The sequence below is a fragment of the Bos taurus genome, chromosome 14 (assembly GCF_002263795.3).
Source record: "Bos taurus isolate L1 Dominette 01449 registration number 42190680 breed Hereford chromosome 14, ARS-UCD2.0, whole genome shotgun sequence".
Lineage (NCBI taxonomy): Eukaryota > Metazoa > Chordata > Mammalia > Artiodactyla > Bovidae > Bos > Bos taurus.
The window spans coordinates 64,999,030-65,025,882 of NC_037341.1; the positions used below are offsets into that span (position 1 = coordinate 64,999,030).

Sequence of the window (26,853 nt, forward strand, 5' to 3'; positions counted from 1 at the left end):
GTTAAATAAGCAGGGTGACAATATACAGCCTTGACATACTCCTTTTCCTATTTGGAACCAGTCTGTTGTTCCATGTCCAGTTCTAACTGTTGCTTCCTGACCTGCATACAGATTTCTCAGGAGGCAGGTCAGGTGGTCTGGTATTCCCATCTCTTTCAGAATTTTCCACAGTTTATTGTGATCCACACAGTCAAAGGCTTTGGCAAAGTCAATAAAGCAGAAATAGATGTTTTTCTGGAACTCTCTTGCTTTTTCCATGATAGCCCTAGGGTCTATTATAAGCCACCCCTCCCTCACATGTTTTTAATACTGGAATACAGTGTGACATATAAGAGTTAAATAATAAGAGTAAGCAAATATTTATTAAATGCCTCCTAGTATTGGCATTATTCCAATATTTTGGCCAACTGATGTGAAAAACCGACTCATTGGAAAAGACCCTGAGGCTGGGAACGATATAAGGTGGGAGGAGAAGGGGACGACAGAGGATGAGAATGCTGGATGGCATGACCAATGCAATGGACATGAGTTTGAGCAGGCTCCGGGAGTTGGTGATGGACAGGGAAGCCTAGTGTGCTGCAGTCCATGGGGTCGCAAGGAGTTGGACACGACAGAGTGACTGAATTGACTGACTAGTATTGGAAAGTAACGTGCTAAGTCAGACAGAAACAGTCCCATCCCACATGAAGCACAGGTCAGGTACCTAAAATATATTGTTTTATCCACTTAATAACTCCATAAGATATTATCTTCCCAGTATTTTAGAAAGGGATCTGAGACTATAAGAGGTTAACTAACTGGCCCAAAAAACAAAGTCCAAAGAAGAAGGATTTAGAATGAAATCCAAGGCTGTGACTTCCACCTGTAACCCATGATCTTTGTTCCATATTCAGTAGATTCATTATGAGGGTTGTGGAAAAGCCGGCTAAAAACTCAAAAAAAATAAAAAATAAAAAAACTAATATCAAAGCATCCAGTCCCACCACTTCAAGGGAAACAAAAGGGGAAAAGATGGAAGTTGTGACAGATTTCTTCCTTTAGGGTTCTAAAATCACTGCAGAAGGTGACTGCAGTCATGAAATTTAAAGATGCTTGCTTCTTGGCAGGGAAGCTATGACAAACCCAGACAGTGTCTTAAAAAGCAAAGACATCACTTTACCAACAAAGGTCTGTCTAGTCAAAGCTATAGTTTTTCTAGTAGTCATGTATGGATGTGAGAGTTGGACCATAAAGAAGGCAGAGTGCCAAAGAACTGATGCTTCTGAACTGTGGTGCTGGAAGGGAGTCCCTTGGACAGAAAGGAGATCTAATCAGTCAATCTTAAAATAAATAAACCCTGAAGATTTATTGGAAGGACTGATAGCTGAAGCTCTTATACTTCGGCCACCTGATGCTAACAGCCCAATCATTGGAAAAGACCCTGATGCTGAGAAAGATTGAAGGCAGAAGGAGAAGAGGGTGACAGAGGATGAGATGGTTGGATGGCATCATGGATTCAATGGACATGAACTTGGGGAAATGCCCAGAGATGGTAAAGGACATGGTGGCCTGGCATGCTACAGCACACAGGGTCACAAAGAGTTGGATACACCTAGTAACTCAGAGGTAAAGCATCTGCAATGCAGAAGACCTGGGTTCGATCCCTGGGTTGGGAAGGTCCGCTGGAGGAAGAAATGGCAGCCCACTCCAGTATTCTTGCCTGGAAAATCCCATGGACGACGGAGCCTGATAGGCTACCGTCCGTGGGGTTGCAAAGAGTCAGACACGACTGAGTGACTTCACTTTCAGTAACTGAACAACAATAAACATCCTCTAGGGGCATTTTTGGAAATTATTGTTTCCGGTTGTCACAATGATTAGGAGATACCACCTGACATTTGGCATCAACCAAGACATCAAAGTTGTTGAACACTCAAAACAGTCTCTTGTACAACAAAGAATGATCTCACATTCCATAACAATTTTAAAGTATCCTGACAGTCATGTGAGTGAAAAAATCTAGTCATAATTATTTGAACCTAGAATGTCTTTTACATTTAAACATACAGGAGCTTTCACACCTACTTTAATGAATCTGAAAGGTCCAGTAATTTAACTATCAGGAATACAGAAGAAAAATTATGAATCATTGAGAATTTGACCAAGAAGTGTTTGCCATTTCAGAAAAATCACTTCACCCATGGCTATCCCACTGGACTACTAGCAATTTATCAATATACAGGCAAGCAAAGTGTACAAATGTGCTGATGTAACGCATGTGGCAGGCTAAGTGTCTTAACCTGAGCAATTTGTGCCTTCTAGTCTAGTTACACTCTAAATACTGAAGAAATTACTTTCCTTTCATTTTCCCATTCCTACAACTATGGCATTATATTGATTTCTCCATAAGTTATCAGCTTAAAAATATACCTTAACTATGAATTTTATATCAACACAGTAAAGAGGCATCAGAAAATACATGCTATCAAAAGAAGCATGAGGTTTCGGTGCTAAGAACCACTACTATCATTGTGCCCCTAACAACAGTACTAACTGTGCCATATCCTTGGCCTAAAAATAATACAATTGAAACCACCTTAATTATAAGATTCACCTCTACTCATGAAGACTTTCACACAAGTTATTCTCAATGGCAGAATATTTTCTTGTATTGAACTAAAGTACCTTATTTAACATTTAAATATGTTTACTATTTTCTCTGTTCTAAAATAAGATCTGGGTAGGACAAGAATAGCTCAATAAAAGCACCATATCTGATCAGATCAGATCAGTCGCTCAGTCGTGTCCGGCTCTTTGCGACCCCATGAATCACAGCACGCCAGGCCTCCCTGTCCATCACCAACTCCCGGAGTTCACCCAGAGTCACATCCATCAAGTCAGTGATGCCATGCAGCCACCTCATCCTCTGTTGTCCCCTTCTCCTCTTGCCCCCAGTCCCTCCCAGCATCAGAGTCTTTTCCAATGAGTCAACTCTTCGCATGAGGTGGCCAAAGTACTGGAGTTTCAGCTTTAGCATCATTCCCTCCAAAGAAATCCCAGGCCTGATCTCCTTCAGAATGGACTGGTTGGATCTCCTTGCAGTCCAAGGGACTCTCAAGAGTCTTCTCCAACACCACAGTTCAAAAGCATCAATTCTTCGGCGCTCAGCCTTCTTCACAGTCCAACTCTCAAATACATACATGACCACAGGAAAAATCATAGCCTTGACTAGACGAACCTATATTTTATCAGTGGAATGTGTTTATCAGTCTCCCTCTTTCATTTACCATATTTCCCAGTATGTTGTGTTCAAAGACTATCTATTCATAGAATGGTAATTCCACAGTATTCCTATTCAATACAGTATATCATGAACTGAAGAATCAATCAACCACTGTATAAATGCTTTCTACTCACAATAAATTTTTATTGAGTATAGAGGTGTAAATATTACTCCCATCCAATATAAAAATTCACAAAAAAAATGCTCGGTTTGCAGAGGTAGTAAATTAGAGAAAGCATACAATGGAACTGGCTTACTATCTGAATTTTTTTTTTAAAGTCAAGGTTTAAAACGTTAACTGTGAATTAAGGTTTTCCAAGGATCCCATACTTTTCTAACCAAAGTACAAATAGTTGTTTGGAAACACATATTAATCTACAGGAAACAGACATCCTCTACTAGTTATGGACTTTAGAGAGATGACTTTGGTGCATACACCTAAATTCAGGACAAAACTTTAAAAGAATAAGTTCAATAATTTTTGCCCTATTGCAAATCTTTATTAATAGTAAACAAATCCTCCAATATCTCTTACCTCAAAAATAAGAATGGGATGCCACTGGTTAAATAATAATTGAATGGCCCAGCTTCTCTAGACCTTTTACTAAATTTCAGATCAAGGGTGCTCACTAAATAATCTTGCGAGGTACAGCACTGGTAAACTGCCAGATCTGGGACAATATTCAAAGAGATCTCAGACAAATACAAACCGTAGGGAATTTGAATCATGAACTGATATTCACACAGATTTGCAGTATGGACTCGCATTATCAAGAAAGTCCAGAAATTTCACAAGCAGATATTTAACTCGTAGTTCAAGTTGCAGTGCCCCTATACGGGCAGCAGAAGCAAGCAGATCATTTCTCTGACAGCCTTTGACCTCAACTCAGGCTATGAGCAACTGTAAGATATCATTAACTATACAAGGACTCCTAACTTCATAGATATTAAAATATGAAAAATCACAAAGCCAATAATAATTGAGATAGCACACAGATTTTTCAGAATTAAAAAAAAACTAAATTATACTTAGGGAACAGAACAAAAGGAACTACCTATCTCAAAATTCAGAGATTTTTTTCAAAGAAGAAAAAGACAAAGTTCTAGTTAGGGAATTACAGTTTCCTGTTCACAAACTGAAAGCAGCTTTTTTTTTAATGATAAGGAAAACATTTATATTTTAAAAGAATGATACTGAAAGCACCTATTTCTTAAGGAGTATTTACAATAAGAAGGGAGGTCTCAAACCTCTTTGCTTTTACACCTGTCAGTAAAATTATATTAACTACATAAGCTACAAAGCCCAAGGACAGTAATCTGTAACAGTTTTTAAAAGAACACAACTAACTGAAAGTTAATATTTTAAAACACAATTTAAAAGGAAGTTTAGAGCTTAATCTCATTATCTCTGAAGTTAAATAAGCATATGTGAAAGTCATTCAGTCATGTCCAACTCTTCGCAACCCCATAGACTGTAGCCAGCCAGGTTCCTCTTTCCATGGGATTCTCCAGGCAAGATACTGGAATGGGTAGCCACTCCCTTCTCCAGGGGATCTTCCCGACCCAGGGATCAAAACTGGGTCTCTTGCATTACAGTCAGATTCTTTACTGTCTATAAACATCTATACACACACACACACATAAGGATACATATATATGTATGTGTATACCTATATAAAGATACTGAAAACATACATGAAACCCTAAATTATTGCCATTTTTTATCACAGAAGATTAGTGACAGGTGAATTTTTGTGTGCCTTTCAGTGCTAATCAGATTTAGATTCACAATTTTATCAGTACTGAACCCATTATTACCAACTTGACAGATGCATGAGAGAGTGTACTTTGACTCATGTACTTGTTTAATTGAGTTAATTAATCACAGCCTAACCAAAATATCTCAGACAGACCTCACACAGCATTCAAAGTGTAGCTTGAAATCTAACCCACCCTCCCTTTTCTTTAAACTGGCTCAGGGGATGAAGTCAATAAATTGTCAATTAATAACATACTTGCTTTGATGATTCTTCAGTAATTTACTGTCATCCCACTTCATAAATTTTTTTAGTAAAAGTTGTGGGATTTCAAGAAAGATAACTCTTCCATGGGAAAACTCAGTTTAACAGTTTTCTGCTGCCAAAAAGCCAATAAGACAAACTAGCTGATAATCCTCCCACACTACACCGTGTGGGTATAACCACTCAACCAGTGAAAGTTTAATTTGTTCCACCAAGGGCACAGAAAACCACTCAGATTTGTTCACTAAACCGGTATCAACATTAGTCTCTAGCTTTTCGTTAAGGGCAGGTTGAACTAGGTTATTCATATTCATACTCAAAAATATATACTTTTGTACCTAGTAGTATCAGTACAATAAACATAAATGGTATCCCACTTTCAGAGTCCAGGTGTTCCACTGTTTATACGCTTTACAACTTCTAATGGGAATTCACTGCTACTCACAACCAGTCTCCTTCAAACAGCATTCTCCTTGCACTTAAAAGCCAGATACCCCTACATAATAATTAAAGACATATAAACCCCTAACATGTTGGCCTTTCTGGCACTCGAGATATCACTTTTACCTCCTATCCCCATAGTACTGACCTCCATGTGTGCAGATTCTAAGCCTCTTATCCATTCTCAGGAAAAACTCCCTAACTGACATAAATTTACCCTGACCACACATTTCTCTCACTTCTTGTCCTGTGAATAACAGATCCATGTTTCATGCCCTCCAAGGGCGAGTCCTCCTAATCAATTTGTCAGACTCCCTTAAATAGTTCAATGAATCCACTTCACATTTATGATAATAAATATGTAAACTATGGGGGAAATGTGTACTTCTGGTCATCTAATAAAACAAAAATAAACAACATTAATTAAAAGTTATGAATTATAAGTAGATGAAAGGTACTTTTTGACAGAGTGACTAGTATTAACAAGAAAAATGGTAACACCAAATAGTTATAGCCAAAGTGGTAAATAAATAAGACAAACTAACAGAATGACTGATTTCAAATGGGCAGAAGCGTCGGGTTCAGTCCATTTTTGCCTCCTGAGAATAATTACTAGGAATTAATCTCATTATCTTCCATTAAAGACGAGTTTACCATGCAAATGTTACTAAGGACTTGGTTCTCATTCAAATTCATTTATTAATTCAACAAACTTTTATTAACCACTAACCATTTGCCTAAAACCAAACATTAAGCATTCACAGATATAAAGAAACAGTCCTTGTATTTGAGCTATTATAATTCAATGGAAAATGCCGACAAAAATTAATCATCATAATTTTTGATAAATGGTTTAACAAAATTTCCTAAGGGGTTACAGAATGTGGGGGTGGGGGAAAGCAAACATGAAAGGGCACCTAACTTGTCTTGGAAGGTAAACCTGGGAATGAATTTTTAATTGTAGTAATGCTTTAACTGGAGAGTGGACAGCAGCAAACCAGGGTGCTTCCTATGCCCTGAAAACTATGCACAAATGAAGATGGTAAGGGAGAACGGCATGTTCATGGAATTCAAAATAGTTCCACACAGTGTAGTGAAAACATTACCTAAGAACAAATCTGTATATTTGGCTAAGAAGTCTGTCCTTTACCAGAAAGATATGAGAAAGTCACTGAAGGGGTATTTTAAAAAGAAGGGAAAGGATCAGATCTGTCTTACAGAAAAGTTTTATAGAAAAGTCTTGAAAAACTGATTATTGCCCAAACAGGAAACATCGGAAATGAAGGAAGGGAAAAGTTTAGGGCAATTACTAGGTTTCTGACTGGACTGGTAATACTACCATTCACTGGTTACGGTGCAGGGTTGGAGTAAAACAGTGAATTTAAAGTGAATTGGAAGGGCTGAGTATAATATGCTTGTAAATTATTCAAGAGAAAATGTTTCACAGATAACCAAAAATTCATCTGCTGATCAGGGAAAATGTTGGTACTCCAAACAGTAGGGAGCAGCATAAATTTAAGAGTTTCCTTTACAGAAATGATTATAATTATCTAATGCTAGACACATAATATTAATTCATTTTACACACGGGATACAAAGTTTTATTTCACGAAAAAAAAAAAATTGAACTTAATTAAAATTTTCCTTCTTATACCTAAATATCTTTTCACAGGCAAGTAATTTCTGATTAACTAGAAAATAAATACTAGTTTATTTCTGTTTGGGGAATTCTAGTCACAAACTTTTACCATGACAATGATAACCACTGAAGTTTGTATGTGACAAATCTTACTCTAAAATAGTTTCCCCACTTGAAATCACTTAATCTTGTGACAACCCTGCAACACCAACACTATTATTATCTCCGTATTACCAATGAGGAAACAAAGTTACTGAAGAATTCAAAAACTTGCTCACGATCACAGAGATGGTATGCAACAGGATCAGGAATCAGTCTGATTTCAAAGCCCATGCTTTTAACTACTATACAATCTATCATTATGCTGTCATAAATTACTCTAATAAATTAGGATCATGGAAACATTAAAATTTATTCAGAAGTTGTAGAAAATTACAGATAGACCAAAAATAACTAGATTTGAGTATAAATGAAAAAGCAGCTCTCCTTAGTGAGACATCTGTTGTATAAATTTCTTTTCAGGCACTGAGGCACACTCAGCACTAAAGTGGTCGCAAACAAGAAACAAGCACTCTAAAGCTCCATGGAATGTGGAGCTATGCGCAGAATTCTGCAGCTGCTTCGAAATCCTTCTACTACTGGAATTTCGCTTTTGGATTCCTGATCCTGGAATGCACTGGCCTTTAAAATACTTGAAACAGATTTTTCTTAATGCCACCTCAATTCCTTCAATGGTGGCATCACTATAGAAAAAAACATGTAGTTATAAAGTTAAAACACAGTATGAGTTATGGGGTAGTCTGCACCTTGTCAGAAATATGGCCCACTGCCTCTAGCATCGATTTTTCAAAATAATGATGCTTTAGGTCTTCTCTTTCTCAACTGGTTTCAAACAACAAAGTAAGACCTTTTTATAATGTTAATTACCATATTTTACTGGTATTCAGCATTAAAATATCAATCAGTTCAGTTCAGTCGCTCAGTCATGTCCGACTCCTTGCGACCTCATGAATCCCAGCACGCCAGACCTCCCTGTCCATCAACAACACCCGGAGTTCACTCAGACTCACGTCCATCGAGTCAGTGATGCCATCCAGCCATCTCATCCTCTGTTGTCCCCTTCTCCTCTTGCCCCCAATCCCTCCCAGCATCAGAGTCTTTTCCAATGAGTCAACTCTTCACATGAGGTGGCCAAAGTACTTGAGTTTCAGCTTTAGCATCATTCCCTCCAAAGAAATCCCAGGATTGATCTCCTTTAGGATGGACTGGTCAGATCTCCTTGCAGTCTAAGGGACTCTCAAGAGTCTTCTCCAACACCACAGTTCAAAAGCATCAATTCTTCGGCGCTCAGCCTTCTTCATAGTCCATACATGATGAAAGGAAAAACCACAGCCTTGACTAGATGAACCTTTGTTGGCAAAGTAATGTCTCTGCTTTTCAATATGCTATCTAGGTTGGTCATAACTTTCCTTCCAAGGAGTACGCGTCTTTTAATCTCATGGCTGCAGTCACCATCTGCAGTGATTTTGGAGCCCCCCAAAATAAAGTCTGACATTGTTTCCACTGTTTCCCCATCTATTTCCCATGAAGTGATGGGACCGGATGCCATGATCTTCATTTTCTGAATGCTGAGCTTTAAGCCAACTTTTTCACTCTCCACTTTCACCTTCATCAAGAGGCTTTTTAGTTCCTCTTCACTTTCTGCCATAAGGGTGGTGTCATCTGCATATCTGAGGTTATTGATATTTCTCCCAGCAATCTTGATTCCAGCTGGTGTTTCTTCCAGTCCAGCGTTTTGACTTCACATTCCAGGATGTCTGGCTCTAGGTCAGTGATCACACCATCATGATTATCTGGGTTGTGAAGATCTTTTTTGTACAGTTCTTCTGTGTATTCTTGCCATCTCTTCTTAATATCTTCTGCTTCTGTTAGGTCCATACCATTTCTGTCCTTTATCGAGCCCATTTGGTATCTCTGATTGTCTTGAAGAGATCTCTAGTCTTTCCCGTTCTGTTGTTTTCCTCTATTTCTTTCTGCATATCAATATTGATATGCTAATCTGAAGTCCTACAGATTACTACAGATTACTAGAGATTGCCCTAGTAACCTAGCTGTAGAGAATAAAGTAATGGCCAAATGAGTCTAGTAATAGACAGAAAATTCATTATCTTGAAACTTCCTGATGATGACTGGATAGCAGTCTTAGTGTAGCAAAAAATCTAGAAGGCCCTGTATAAGCGATAAACACCCAATAAAGACACAGCTGAGACTGGAACCCAGCTCTAGAATAACACAGGCAAGCTCTCTTGAATAGGTTAAGTAAAGTAAAAGAAATATAAGTAAGCGAACACAGAAAAAAAAGACCCCATCGTATTTCCCAATAAAAGCCCTTTCATCATTAACACCAAGAATGGTAGAAACAAACCAATAATGATCTGGAAACCTATACTGTACTCTTAACCAAACAAATATTACAGTTGGTCACAGACCGATCAGGGGGTACAACAACAAATTTAAGCTACAATTCATTGGGTTAAGAAAGATCCAAAGAGATTTCAAGGAGTGTTTTTGTTTTGTTTTTTAGAATACAGAAGACAACCCACACAGCAACCTTACCATGCTCCAGTTGCATACTATTTCAGTATTTACTCTACAACCAACACTTTGCTTAGAAGTTTTTTTTTTTTTTTCTAAATTGACAAGTTATTTTTCAAATGTTGACATAAAATTATTTAGAATAAGCAAGCTATTTATCAAAGAACATATTAATGCTGCATGTGTTATTCACGTAGGTATAACCAAAGATAAAGCCCAGGAACTACTTCAGAACTGGAAATAAGAGAAGGGCATAGGAAACAAACAACAGTATATGAACTGATACCATGCTGGGGGCAGTGCTGCAAAACTGCTCCCTCTTGGGACTTTCCTGGTGGTCCAATGATTAAGACTCTGCACTTCCAATGCAGGGAGTGCAGGTTTGATCTCTAGTCAGGGAACTAAGATCCCACATGCTGTGCGTTGTGGCCAAAAGCAAACAACATACACACACAAAAAAAACAAGTAACTGCTCACCTTTGGCTAAACACATATATGCACACAAATACAGGTTTGTTAAAAGGGGTTTAAATAAAAAACAGCCATAGAGAAAGATATCAAGATATGTTTAAAAAGAAGATTCAAAGATTCAGAAAAACAAACAACTCAAATTTTGTAGATAAAACTTTTCTTTGAAGCATGTGCTACTTCCAGACAAGTAGGATACAGTTACAGAAGCATGTCTTGAAACAGAGCAAAGCAGGATCTCCCTGGTGGTCCAGTGGTTAAGAATCCGCCTGCCAAGGCAGGAGACATGGTTTCAGATCCCTGGCCTGGGAAGATCCCACATGCCATGGAGCAGCTAAGTCTGTGGGCTGCAGCTACTAAAGCCCAAGCAGCTCTAGAGCCTGTGCCTCGCAACAAGAGAAGACACCGCAACGAGAAGCCTGCTAACCACAACGGAGAGGAGGTCCTCCTCCCCACAACTAGAGAAAGCCACCTTGCAGCAGCGATAACCACAGCCAAAAATTAAAGAATTAAAAAAAAATAAATAAAAGGCAAAGCAAACTACTTAGCTCATGTTAACTACAGATTGATTTTTTTTTTAATATCTATATAATGATAGTTACTATGAGTATGTGTAAAATGTTCTCATTATTTCACTGGCATAATACCTGTAAATATAGGATCATCAATTGTTAGTCAATGGAGATGATATCTTATATAAACACTTTTTAAGGGTGAGAAATACTTTTAACAGACCAACTTAAAAAAAGAAACTGGTTAAACATGGCAACATTAATATTATCTATAGTTTATTAACTAGTCACATGCTACCTTCCTTAATTTTACTTCCATCTGTTCAATAGTGTCATAACATGCTAAATTTGTAAGAATATAATTTTACCGTCCTCTGAAAATCCTGAAATAAATAATAAAAATAATATTAATTAGCAAATACACTTGGTTTATGACGTCAACGATGACCTCTTTAAAGGGATGTCTCTGTACAGTGGACAATCCACAGAAAACTATTCAGTGCCTGGTGTTGCAATCACGTAATGGATTAAGACACATTCAAAGTGATATCACATGATTTATACAAAGATAAGGTTCCATAGTTAAAATGCAAGTAACAGCTTCAAAGTTATAGATCCATTTCTTCCTTCATATAACAATCTTGTCTTGGCCTATCCTTTATCATTCCATGTTTTCTAAAATTGTTCTCCTAACTAGACACCAGATGGTAGTAAAACGATGACAAATAAGAAGTTCTAATAATTAGTTGTTTTGTTTATAAGTAATTCTGATTTAAAATAGAACCATATCCTGCATTTTAGGAAATATATATAAAAATTCTGCACATGAATGGATCGAATATATAAAACTTACCCAGAATAGCAATATGTTGAGCATATTTTGTGAATCATGGAGACAAAAACATTGCAGGATTCATTTAAAATAAACAAGTAATATCTATCATGTCATCTAAAATATTTCAGATATTTAGTAATTGGAGTATATGTGATAAGTTTGAGCAAAATAAAATCATCTATGTGTTAGATTTCTGTAAATTTTAAATACACTGTACTTAAACACGATCTTTTAAGTTACAAACTTCGGAGGCTGACATCAGAGGCTATCATCATTAAAAGTAATGAATAAAGCTGGTCAGTAATTACACTGATCACATCTCCATGAAAACCAAAAACCTAGTAGATGACAATGGAGCTCAACATTTTCCAGCTGCTGAGAGTAAAGGCTTTCAACATTTGGATATATGCAGGCATCTTATTTTCCCAGGATTTCAAAGTCCACATGCAGGCTGCTGTTCAGCTATTATAAATGAGTAATTCAAGTAGGGCATAACTGCTTCTTGTATTAACTTGATAAAGATGTTTCACTCCAAACGCATCAACAGTTGTGTTAAGTCATCCCTTTCACAGGCTGACTAAGGCTTACTTATGCTATGGCTTGTTAACAATGCACAGAATTAAAAATTTTATTAACTTCTGTTATTTCTTTTTCTAAAGTTAAAAATCAAGTTCTACTTAATATTAATAATTAACTTCAAGCAAGGCCACATAAACTAAATACAATCTAATGATCCAAATATTTAATTTTTAAAAAGTGTCTTAGGAAACAAAAGCAGTAATAGCAAGTATTACAAATATTTCATATTGTATAATCACACTGTAAAATTTGAAAATTTTAAATACAATTTTGATTATAGTTATCTGAATATACTGAAACACTTTAGAAGAAAAACTCCATTACCATAAATATAAAACGTACACTTTTAAATAAACTTTAACAAAAATATACTTTTAAACTTTATAAAAATATGGATTTATACTCATAAAAATTGTCATTCCATCACTAAGTCGTGCCCATCTCTTTTTGTGATCCCAATGGACTGTAGCCTTCCAGGCTCCTCTGTCCACGATTTTTCCAGGCAAGAATACTAGAGTGGGTTGCCATTTCCTTTTCCAGGGAATCTTCCCGACCCAAGGATCAAACCCACGTCTCCTGCATTGGCAGGCAGATTCCTTATCCATGAGCCACGGGAAGCCGACTTATAATAATTACCAAACATTTAAAGTAAAACAATGTAGGAACTGAAATTATTTGCAATGTTTAAACAGTAACAATTTTCAACTCATATGTAATCTTCTATCATTCCAGGTTTCAATATCTGTCCTTATTTGAGAAAACTTTCCTAGTATCATCCAATCCTCCTTCCCATTCAAATTAATCTCTGCCATCTATTTTCAGATAGATGTAGTTTTCTCCCAATCAATTATAGTATCTGTTAAGCTTGTTTTCTAGAATTAGTTATAGGTGTATATTATTCAATGGGGACTGGTATCTAATACATTTTTATACCACCCTTTAGCAGTTTCATGCATGTAGGTAACAGCCAATAAATGAAATTAAGCAGAATGAAATGAGCTGACTAATCAATTTTGAGGGATCTGCATTCTTCCCTACTCTTTGCTCTTGGTGTAATGGGTAAGTGTATGAGTTCTAGAGATGGACTGCTTCGGTTCTACTTAAAATGCTTACCAAAATATCTGGTGCATGAGAAGAACCAGAAAAATATTACTATAATACCAAATGGCTGTGTGTATGTGTGTGTTATTCGCTCAGTAGTGTCAGACTCTTTGCGACTCCAAGGACTGTAGTCTGCCAGGTTCCTCTGTCCATGGAATTCTCCAGACAAGAATACTGGAATAGGCTGCCATTTCCTACCCCAGGGATCAATGTTCCCGACCCAAGGATTGAACCCGGGTCTCTTACATCTCCCGCCCTGCAGACCAAATGTCTCTATCACCCAAAAACAAACCTGATTCTCATTTCTTTGGACCTCATTGTAGGGACAGGCATTGTACCTAGCACCCAGCTCTCCGGCTTTTTAAACCAGACACGGGATACTGGCCTACTACACCCTTTCCCTTGGCCATCATATTCAATGATCCATCAACTCCTGCTGATTCCAACACATTACAATCCCATCAATTTGTGAGATTCTATTGACAGTATCAGTTTTTTCGCTGCAACATTCTCTTACTGTCCCTGCTTCCTGTCTTTTACCATCATCCATACTACTATGTGGATTTCTAAAGCATAAAGATGATGATAAAAATTTTCGAATGCTCCGTATGGCCTTCAATCCAAAATCTTTACAATGACTTCCGAGGTTTTTCATAACCCGAGGGAGCTTGCTGATCTCAAAAGACATTAATTCTTATCATGCTCCCCCTTCCATTCCAAGCTAATACAGAACTTAACTGCAGTTTCCCCAAACCTGACCCATTTTCTTTCTCCTCCAGCTCATAATTAATGTCTCATCTTGCACTTGACTGATTCCATGAAAGCTTTCCTAACCTCCAGGCATGGGTAAACGGTTTCCCTTTCTACGCCTTCTTTTATGGCAATGTTTAAACCACCTTTTAATTAACTGCTTACCTGTAAGTGTCGCTCATGAACTATAACCTCAAAAGAAATAAAAGGGTTTTTTCAACTTTAGATCCCAAGTTTTGTGCACCAAGTAAATACGTACCTGATTACTTAAATTATATAATAAAAACACCAGACAAGAAGAGTCACCTTTACCTCTTCTACTCTCCAGCTGCTTGACTCTGATGACATCTGACCATCTATATAACAGGCTTGCTTTAATCTTTTCTTCTGGACTAGAAATTACCCGGAAAATCTCTCCTCCTTAAAACATATGTATTCTTCTACAAATACTCAGGTATTGCTTTTCTTTCTCCAGAGCTCCAGATATGTTTCTGATGAGCAGTCATGTTTATTTTTTTAATACAAATTTATTTATTTTAATTGGAGGCTGATTACTTTACAATATTGTATTTGGTTTTGCCATATATTGACATGAATCCGCCACAGGTGTACACGTGTTCCCCATCCTGAACCCCTCTCCCTCGTCCCTCCCCATACCATCCCTCTGGGTCATCCCACTGCACCAGCTCCAAGCATCCTGCATCATGCATCGAACCTGGACTGGCGATTCGTTTCACATATGATAATATACATGTTTCAATGCCATTCTCCCAAATAATCCCAACCTCGCCCTCTCCCACAGAGTCCAAAAGACTGTTCGATACATCTGTGCCTCATTTGCTGTCTCGCATACAAGGTTATCATTACCATCTTTCTAAATTCCATATATATGCGTTATTATACTGTATTGGTGTTTTTCTTTCTGGCTTACTTCACTCTGTATAACAGGTTCCAGTTTCATGCACTTCATTAGAACTGATTCAAATGTATTCTTTTTAATGGCTGGGTAATACTCCATTGTGTATATGTACCACAGCTTTCTTATCCATTCATCTGCTGATGGATATCTAGGTGGCTTCCATATCCTGGCTATTACAAATAGTGCTGCGATGAACACTGGGGTACACGTGTCTCTTTCAATTCCGGTTTCCTCAGTGTGTATGCCCAGCAGTGGGATTGCTAGATCATATGGCGGTTCTATTTCCAGTTTTTTAAGGAATCTCCACGCTGTTCTCCACAGTGGCTGTACTAGTTTCATTCCCACCAACAGTGTAAGAGGGTTCCCTTTTCTCCACACCCTCTCCAGCATTTATTGCTTGTAGACTTTTGGATAGCAGCCATTCTGACTGGCGTTAAATGATACCTCATTGTGGTTTTGATTTGCATTTCTCTGATAATGACTAGCAAACAGAATCCAACAACACATTAAAAAGATCATACATCATGACCAAGTGGGCTTTATTCCAGGGATACAAGGATTCTTCAATATCCGCAAATCAATCAATGTAATACACATTAACAAACTGAAAAATAAAAACCATATGATTATCTCAATAGATGCAGAGAAAGCCTTTGACAAAATTCAACATCCATTTATGATAAAAATCCTCCAGAAAGCAGGAATAGAAGGAACATACCTCAACATAATAAAAGCTATGTATGACAAATCCACAGTAAACATTATCCTCAATGGTAAAAAATTGAAAGCATTTCCCCTAAAGGGTGCCCACTCTCACCACTACTATTCAACATAGTTTTGGAAATTTTGGCCACAGCAATCAGAGAAGAAAAAGAAATAAAAGCAATCCAAATTGGAAAAGAAGAAGTAAAACTCTCACTGTTTGCAGGTGACATGATCCTCTACACAGAAAACCCTAAAGACTCCACCAGAAAATTACTAGAGCTAATCAATGAATATAGTAAAGTTGCAGGATATAAAATCAACACACAGAAATCCCTTGCATTCCTATACACCAATAATGAGAAAACAGAAAGAGAAATTAAGGAAACAATTCCATTCACCATTGCAATGAAAAGAATAAAATGCTTAGGAATATATCTACCTAAAGAAACAAAAGACCTATATATAGAAAACTATAAAACACTGGTGAAAGAAATAAAAGAGGACACTAATAGATGGAGAAATAAACCGTGTTCATGGATTGGAAGAAACAATATAGTGAAAATGAGTATACTACCCAAAGCAGTCTATAGATTCAATGCAATCCCTATAAAGCTGCTGCTGCTGCTGCTGCTGCTGCTGCTAAGTCGCTTCAGTCATGTCCGACTCTGTGCAACCCCATAGACGGCAGCCCACCAGGCTCCCCGGTCCCTGGGATTCTCCAGGCAAGAACTCTGGAGTGGGTTGCCATTTCCTTCTCCAATGCATGAAAGTGAAAAGTGAAAGTGAAGTCACTCAGTCATGTCCAACCCTCAGCAACCCCATGGACTATAGCCCACCAGGCTCCTCCATCCATGGTATTTTCCAGGCAAGAGTACTGGAGTGGGGTGCCATTGCCTGTAATCCCTATAAAGCTACCAACAGTATTTTTCACAGAGCTAGAACAAATAAGTTCACAATTTGTATGGAATTACAAAAAACCTCAAATAGCCAAAGCAATCTTGAGAAAGAAGAATGAACTGGAGCAATCAACCTGCCTGACTTCAGGCTCTACTACAAAGCCACAGTCATCAAGACAGTATGGTACTGGCACAAAGACAGAAATATAGATCAATGGAACAAAGTAGAAAGCCCAGAGATAAATCCACACACCTGTGGCCACCTTATCTTTGACAAAGGAGGCAAGAATATACAATGGGAAAAGACAATCTCTTTAACAAGTGGTGCTGGGAAAACTGGTCAACCACTTGTAAAAGAATGAAACTAGAACACTTTCTAACATCATACACAAAAATAAACTCAAAATGGATTAAAGATCTAAATGTAAGGCCAGAAACTATAAACTCCTAGAGGAGAACATAGGCAAAACACTCTCCAACATAAATCACAGCAGGATCCTCTATGATCCATCTCCCAGAATACTGGAAATAAAGCAAAAATAAACAAATGGGCCCTAATTAAAATTAAAAGCTTCTGCACAACAAAGGAAACTATAAGCAAGGTGAAAAGACAGCCTTCAGAATGGAAGAAAATAATAGCAAATGAAGCAACTGACAAAGAATTCATCTCAAAAATATACAAGCAACTCCTGCAGCTCAATTCCAAAAAATAAACAACCCAATCAAAAAATGGGCAGAACTAAACAGACATTTCTCCAAAGAAGACATACAGATGGATAACAAACACATGAAAAGAGGCTCAACATCACTATCAGAGAAAGCAGTCATGTTCAAAAAAAAAAACCAAAAACGGCTATATGATGATCTTTTATCTATTTTGTTTCACTTTTTCTATTTCATATTCAGTGCTCCCATTTCATTAAGTTTATGTTCTCCATCTATTTTTGTTGTTGTTCTTTCTCAAGCCTTTATCAAGTGTAGTAGAAAAACTTAAATATGTATAATATATATATTTCAGAAAACTTAAAAAAATATTTGCCTAACTAAAAAAGTTACAGTTTGATTCCACTTGTTTGATTTAGTATAATCAGAATGCTAGATTTCAAATTAAAAAACAGATATGCAACAAGCAACAAAGGTTTACTCTATAGCATAGGCAACTACAGGCAGTATCTTGTAATAAACTATGATGGAAAGTCATTTCAAAAATAATATATGTGTATTTGTATAACCAAATCACCTTGCTGTGCACCTGAAACATTGTAAGTCAACTATACTTCAATAATACAAAAAATAAATAAAATACATTAAAAAACATGTATTCTACCCTGCATTACTGATTATAACAAAATCTTATTTTAAGGATACTTGACAATTAATGATTTAAGAATATAAAATCAATCTTTTAAAACTCTTACCTAATAACTGCTTGTTGTCTACTCTTCCTTCCCTCCTCCTCTCCATTCAGTGACTGCTCATTACCATATTAGAAAGTTTCAGGCCCATCAATTTCCCTTTTTCCCAAAGACAGTTCACCAAGCTCTGTCTGCCTTTCATCAATTAGAACTCATAACTTCAGAAAATTACCAGTCGTGTCTGACTCTTTGAGACCCCATGGACTCTAGCTCACCAGGCTCCTCTGTCTATGGGATTTCCCAGGCAAGAATAGTGGAATTGTTTGCCATTTCCTATTCCAGAGAATCTTCTCAACCCAGGGATTAAACCCACCTCTTCTGCATTCTTTCCAGTGGCAGGTGAATTCTTTCACCACTGAGCCACCTAGGAATCCCTAGAAGTAAACTTAATCATGTCTAATAATCATAAATTATGCTTGAATGAAGAATAAAATTAACTATTTGGAAATGACAGTAAAACAACAAAAAGCAACATTGTTATCAACCTCTAATGTCTGTGAAATGCCAGTGAATATCTTTAACTGTCTCTCTAAAAGTATCTTTTTAGTATTCCTTTTGCATAAGTCTACTTTTACCTGAAACAGAACAATTATAGATACGAAGATTTTTTTTATTTATTCTTCCATTAAAGTACTATTTTTAGAGTACTCATTTATACTAGTTTTCACTAAAAAAGAGTATTTCAACTTCACTGTGAGTTTAAGAAGAAATTTATTGAGTTGGCCTTGAATTTTAACTATGACAATTCTTTGATCTTATGTGTTCAAATATTCACATCTGTATTCAAATATCCTAACCATTCAAATATTCAAAGAGCTAATTCAGAAGTGCAAGCTTAAATCAAATTTCACTGCAGCGTTTTTGTGTAGAATGATCCCAGATAGGGCTGAATAGGAAGACACTTAATAAATACAAAACAAGTTAAAGGAAAAATAAAATCATTTCAAACATTTTAATCACAAGACTGAAACTATTTGAGAAATGGAAATTATGCCCTCTTAAAATCTGTTATTTTATTCAGCTATACACTAACACCCCCCAAAGTATCTATAAAAACTAAGCTGTAAACTCTATATTTTAGGACACACATGTTGTTTTCAAAGTGAAATTCTATTTATATATCAAAGATTGTATATGATTTAATGTGTAAGAATGCTTAATTGTGAGCAAGATAATCATAATAATCCATAAAAGAGTTGAAAATAAGCATTTTCAAAAAGAAATATTTAAGCATACAGTTGGCAGAAAATACCAAATACTCTTCCTATGACTATAAATATTAATGGGAAATGACTCACAATCCCATAAAACACTGATAATCATTATTAAAAATTAATTTTTGTAATATATGTAAATATATATGTATATACATATATTAAGAGAAAATTTTTTAAACCCACATTTTATTATATATAGGTTTAACATTTTTCCACATAGCTTTTATTATAAACATTTTTCTATGATATATATTTTCTATTGCTTGATTTCAAAGATGCTCTTCTTTAAATTTATCTTTATAATTTCCCTACTACTGGACAACAAGGAAAATCTGTGATTATTATAAGTAAACTGATATGATTACACTTATGTTTTAAATACAAGTCTTTAAGTGCATCTGGGATTACTCCTTTAATGATATAGTCTTTAAAGTATAATTATGACTAATAATCATTTTTAAAGTCCTTAATAACTTTTGCTAAATTGATTTCTGGAGAGTTTGCACAAATTAATAGTCCCACCCCATTTTCATTTAAGTAAAAATGAAATGTAATCATTTAAATGTAAATGAAATGAAATGCCATCTTCCTGTGATGAATTTTTTATTTTCTTTATTGCTATTTATTTATAACTGAGTTCTGCACAACTCTGTCTACTATATTCTTACAAACACTTTCACAGTATTTCAGAATCCCATCTCTTCAGTGGAAAATATCAGATAAGATGTAATTTTCACATTTGAAGAAAGGCTTCTTATAATTTAGATAATACTGTATAAAACATTTAATTCTTAAAGAAAAAATACAATTGTCCAGTAAAATAAAAATGTCATAATCAAGCAAAGGTTACTTCTGTGAGGTTCAACAACTCCTCTTTCCTCCGTGTGTGTGTGTGTGTGTGTGTGTGTGTGTGTGTGTGTGTGTGAAATCATCTTTCTCAATACTTAAAGCAGTATGAGATAGAGAGAAGGTATTCAAATTTTTGTTGTATCAATACTTTGACCAGGAAAGCCTTTTAATAAGTTAGAACACGTTATTTACTTTAAAACCAGGTCAAAATATCTTATATATTAACAAAATAAATAAACATAAGGCCTTTTTTAGTTGCAGATACTAACAAAGCACCTGGTTGAAGGGAACTTAATATGACAAGATTTCAAAAGTTAAATTCAAATTAAGGTCTGCAGAATTAGCCCAGAATTCTTCAACAATCAATGTATCCTTTGATGAGAGGAAACTGTTAACTTCATCACTGCCCTCTGCCGGTGGTATTATTTTCCTTTACTTTTTCTTCCATGTACTGAATATTTGCTTCACAAAATTACTTCTGACCTGCCTCTATACTTAAACAGTCTCAGCTAAAAATAGCCTAGCCATCTGGAATTCCATAAGGCTTATAGGGAAAAAATTGTGTTTCAATGAAGAGCTCTGCATTGTTCGGAGTACACCTTCAGAGTTTATCTGAGTCTGATTTTAGAGGGACTCTGTACCTATCATTGCCTTTGAGTTCTCTTACAAATCTCTAAATGATAGATTACCGATAGCAATGCAAAAGAATTATTCACTACAAATGCAAATAAATTCTGTCAGGTAGAAATACAAATGACCTCCCTCCCTCACTGCAGAAGGAGCCTGTTTTGTGTCCTTTCCAAATTTATTACAGTAGTACTGATCTAGAAATGTCTTTTTATAAACTCTTCTTTGATCTAGTTGTAACACCTGACTGGTTCTCTCATTGACAATGATGTTAATAATCTTTAAAATTCATTCATTTTATACCTATATGAGATAATAATCTTTAACATTTGTCCATTTTATATCTATCTATATATATATATACGAGAGACAAGATTTCACTTTTTAAAAACATTCTTTAACAGGGTGAAGCCAGACTAAATTTTCCCCCCACAGATCAATTTAGAAATAAAATGATGTGGGCCTGAAGACAAAAAGATTATATCAAAAGGCAAAAATCATTTCCTTAGGACAAGTCTGTATTTACCAAATACTTATATGTACTTGTTATGATCCTGACCAGTTTCATGCGGAAAGAATCCTATAAAGAATTATGCCTGTTTGCCCTGTGATATGGTGCTGCTTAGAAGGAGGTTATTAATTAGGAAGAGAGGAGACACAGAGAGAAGAAAGAAGAGGAGGAGTGAGGATAGAAGTTAGAAGAAGGTGAAATTAAAACAAAACAATCTTAGATAAGTGATTAAATTCTTAACACATTAATGGACAACTATCATCATTTATTTACAAAATGAATTAACTGCGTAAGGATGATTGCTGTGAATACTGTGCTGACAGAACAGATGCAAAAGCTATCTCTGGAATCAAGTTTCTTCTAGAAGGGATACAACAGTTAGGGGAAGAAGCAAGTAGCAAAAAGTGATAGGTAATTTACTCCTGCTTTGTAAATCAACTCCTAGTGGTTCACTAAGGCTTCTACATCTCATTTGACCAATATGACAGCTACTATACAGCTAACTTCAAAATCTACACAGAACACATAAAAATAAAAACTCGTTTTGCAGACATCATTATCTAAAATATAAAAATAAACTGAAGTAATAATGTTAGCTTTTTGATCCATTGAAAATACACAAAACATTATGTATTTTACGTTGAAGTTCCTTAAAGCTCATTACAATGTAAAATACTTCTTATATAATAATTTACAAATGAAGCTATCACTTACTCAGAATACCAGTTTCTTTTTACTACACAAGCAGTAAAAAAAATACAAATTTTTGAATTTGTGCTATAAATAAGGAAAACAACTGGTCACCCACAAGGCTCAAGAGATTCCTTGCATTGCCTTTCTTCCAGAATATGGGACCTTTCAAAGAAGCAAGCAAAGTAATTTCCTGTTGCTACTGAACTATTTCTGACTCCTACTATTATGCCACCCAGCAGACATTTCAATCTGGAAGAAGGTAGAATCCTGGGACTAGGTAAAGGATCTGCTTGTAGCTTCAGAAACACAGGTTTACACAGTTAACTTGGAGGAAAATTTAAAGTGAACATGGATCAGCTGACATACAGAGAACATGATAGGAAAGAAAAGGATTCAAGAGAAAAACCATGAGCCTTCAATAAAAATAATGATTAACAAAGATTAAACTACTTTGGACAGAATAAAGGTAATACTTAGAGTTTGCATTATGTTTTACAATTACAATGGACTTGAAGACAGAGTGTGTAATTTAATGTACATAACAATCCTAACAATCAGATAAAAATACACTCATCTTACAGATGAGAAAGCAATACTCAGGAGTTTAATTTGCTCAAAGTAATATAGCTTACAATGGGTAAAGCTGCACTCAAAATATAAGCTGTTTTAGTAAGTCATTCATTCATTTATTCATTGATTTACTCTTGGTGTTTATATGCCTATCTCCTCAACATATCATACATTTCTTTACCGTAGAGATTTTGATGCACTATTTTATTTCTATACGCAGAAAACTTGCAAAAAAATTTGTTGAATGAGTGAATAATTTTACTTAAAAAAATAAAACGTAAAATATGAGTAGCAAAGAAATATGGGAGTTTTCCTTAGCTAAAGATGAATCAACCATAAGACAAACTTCATGATTTGAAAAAGAAAACAAAGTTTTAAATGTATATCTGCTGTAATACAGATAAACATAAGATTTATATATGTGCAAAATTCCCTTAATTACTATGCTAGATAGAATTTTTTTTTCTTATACTTAAAAACCTTGGGCTATGTTAATATAAAATGTTTTTTTAAACTTCTGCCCCAAAAGTTATAATGAAAACGCAGTTGGCAAAAATTTTATCAAACCTTTCATTGTATATGTATGTGTATCTGTGTATCTGTCTAAATGAAAAAAAAAATGCATAATCCTTAGCAGGATAAAAAATTCTCTGTGCTACAAATGTAACATTCTCAAAAGGCTATGTCCTGGTAACTATCATAATCCTTTAAAAATTGTTTATATTCTGATTAAAAATCACCATGCTCCTATATTCCCACAAATAGTTCATATGGTAAAGAAATCAGTAAACTTACTTTTATGCGTAACATCTTTAACATTTGCTCCCCTTTCTGTGCTTGTGATTAAATGTAACATTTTGAAATCCCAAAGTTCTGAGAAAAACATAAATCCTTGTCTCACAGCTGCTGTTTGACTCTGGAAACACATGCATTTTCTTTTCAAGCATCTACCATCAAAACTCCCAAAGGGCTTGGACTGGAGAACACCTGCATCTCTTCATTTAGTTCCAATAACAGAGCCTAAACTCCAAAATTACAAAAATAGACGCTCTGTTCAGCTGTAGTTACATTTTGCCCCTAATTCCCGTGAACAAAAATGCTAGGAGCATGAAATCATTCAGGCAAGCTCTGTCATCAAGAGGATAAGATTTTTTGCACCAGAAGCCCAGTGGGAACATGATAGAAAACTGGCAGCAATCACAGATAAAGTACATAGTAAAGTCCTCGGGGAGCAGAGAGGAAATGTAACAAGATAGATGGGTATAATTTTTACACGTTTATGCCCAAACCACAAATGTGAATTGTCTTTAATTGCTACAATATATAAGCATTCTGACTCATGTATCCTGTCAAAAATACTAAAAATATAACTTCAAGGCAATTTACTTAATTCTACATTATGAGAAGAATTTTTTTGAGCAACAAAAAACATTTCTCCCAAATTAAAATTTACAATCCAAAATATACTGTCTTCGTTTTAAAGATTACTTAACAATCCATATCCTAACCAACCAACTAAAAATGGTGAAAGAAGAGTGTGTGTGTTTGCTGGTATATTTTAATCAGGAAAGAAAACTATCTCCCCAATTTAAATATGAGTTTCCAGAGAACAGAATTGTGACTGTCCTTCCCAAAAACTACAATCAAAAGTACATATTTTATGGGTAGAATATAAAATAACTTTTAATACAGGCCAATCTAGTAAAGATAAAATAATTTCTGAAATTGATTAAAACCAGGGAATAGAAAGTTCAGCTTAAACTATCTTATAAATTAAATGACATTTTAAGGTACAGTTGTTTTAAATGATTTTTTATATATCCTCAAAATCATTTAATTCTGTTTTTCTAGTACTAGAAAGAAATAGTTTTTTTGAGTTTTATATGTTAAAAGCAAATACAGCATGTTCATCTTATTTGCAAAAGTAACTACAGCCTGATTTTAAAAGATTATCATCTTCCTTAATGGTGAACAAAATCAATTAGATGAAATTTTCTAGGAATAAATGAAATTAATAAATTTATTAACATTACAAAATACAGAACAGTGTCTTAACAGTAGCTTGTGTGAAAAACTCTAATTTCCAGCGGCACAAAAGTTCAAGACAAGTAGTAACTAAATAGAAGTTCATTAATAAATACCTGGAAAATACACCATAATTTGTGCTATGTGAAGGATTGTATTAAATTTTAAAAGAGACTTTTTCAAACATGGCATGGAAGTATGAAGGCAAATCACATGGAAGTGACTAAATTTATTCTGTTTATCTTGGACTACTCAGTTTAAAAAAAAAAAAGTTTTGTGGAACATCTACCATATGCAGGGGAGAAAGAAGGTGCAATTAACCTAGTGCTTAAATTTTCATCATTAAGAGGTATGTAGTGCCATTAACTGGAGAAGGCAAGGGCACCCCACTCCAGTACTCTTGCCTGGAAAATCACATGGACGGAGGAGCCTAGTAGGCTGCAGTCCACGGGGTTGCTAAGAGTTGGACATGACTGAGCGACTTCACTTTTACTTTTCACTTTCATGCACTGGAGAAGAAAATGGCAATCCACTTCAGTGTTCTTGCCTGGAGAATCCCAGGGATGGGGAAGCCTGGTGGGCTGCCATCTATGGGGTTGCACAGAGTCGGACACGACTGAAGCAACTTAGCAGCAGCAGCAGTGCCATTAACTGAAAGTGAATGATGTAGTATCAGGTGGGATGAGGGAAACTACACTGAGTTTTGCTTTAAACATGTTAGGCAACAGTAAAATATCCACTGGGCAATGTTCAAGAGGCGGTTAAAATTTGGAGTTTGGCTCTCAAGAGAAAATAAATGGACACAGAGATAAACACATAGGGTTGGCTGCTAAACACACACACACACACACACACACACGCACCCACCCACCCACACACACAGTTGGTTAAATCAAATAAACAGAAGAGGACTGGTCACACTATCAAAAACAACATATACTCAAGATACAAAGGAAAGAAACGCATCTGAGGAAGGAAATGAAGATGGTTCAGTAAGGAGAACCAACAGACTATATTGCACTAGTGTCAAGAATTGTGAACTATAATGAATGACGTGGAAGACAGGAGACTCCTGAGTCAGACAAAGGACTATATTACTCATGGCCCAGCAAGCAGCATGAGTATCAACATATATATTTATATAAGTTCCTTTTGCCCTCCAGTTTCACAGAGAAACAACAAAGATGTATCCGGGTAGATGACTTCACATGCAGTGGAATGCATTATAAGAAATGAATCCTGTACCTGAAACTAATTCAACACTGTAAATCAACAGTACTTCAAATAAAAAAAGGAGAAATGAACCCTGTGTTGAGGAACAAAATCTTTTATAATGGGCAGTAAGCAGGCACTCCATTGGCTCCAGAGGGACACTGGATCTATCTCTCAATACTGTTCACTATACAAATATCCTTTAAAAGCTAGTCCAGAATAAAGAGCAGGCATTGTCGCCATTCACAGTATGTACAAAAAAGCAAAAGATATCAGGTGTTATAACTTCTGAGGGCCAAGAGAGATGAAGGTTTCAATGGAAAAGGTATGATCATACATAAATGCCAATGAAACATAAGATAATAAGTTTTGTCAGGTATATATAGGGTTGATTCCCAGGTGGCTCAATGGTAAAGAATCCACCTGCCAATGCAAGAGATGCAAGAGACACAGGTTTGACACCTGGGTTGGGAAGATCCCCTAAAGAAGGAAATGGCAACCTGCTCCAGTATTCTTGCCTGGAAAATTCCAAGGACAGAGGAACCTGTCAGGCAGGCTATAGTCAATGGGGTTGCCAAGAGTCAGACACCACTGAGCACACATGTGCATGCACATACTACACACACACACACATTATTTCATGTCACTTATAAGACTAATAAATGGAAACTTCAGTCCAACAAACTGAGGACATAATACTAATCATATCTGTTTACCAAAGAAAGATACTGGTAGGTATTCTCTCCAATGGGGGGTGGGAGGTGTGTGTGGGTGTGTGTGTTGGTGGGTGTGTGTGTGTCTGGAGAAGAGGAAGAAACAGGGAGAAAAGAGGGTAGATGCTTAACATGTATTATATTAAGAACCTACTATTTATCTGTCAAATATATTCATACCCTTGACCATCTGTCATAATAATCCATGTATTCATTCACTCAATAAAAGATTTTCTAAGAATTTCCTATATGTCAGGAAATTTCAGGTACTGGAGATAAAATGATAAGCAGCCAGTGA

The 26,853-nt window shown here is 35.9% G+C and overlaps 1 protein-coding gene across 30 annotated transcripts in view; it reads right to left on the reverse strand.

The window, feature by feature from the left end:
* The window catches only part of VPS13B (vacuolar protein sorting 13 homolog B), an 806,276-nt gene that overhangs the window by 545,737 nt on the left and 233,686 nt on the right, over positions 1 to 26,853 (reverse strand). The window contains exon 20 of one of the 30 annotated variants that reach the window (XM_025001974.2): positions 3 to 15,726. The exons of the other annotated variants lie outside the window; for them this stretch is intronic. Coding sequence (XP_024857742.1) covers positions 15,719 to 15,726 — 8 coding nt within the window. The 3' untranslated portion in view covers positions 3 to 15,718. Of the gene's footprint in view, positions 1 to 2; positions 15,727 to 26,853 lie in introns of those variants that run through there. 30 annotated transcript variants of the gene reach the window in all.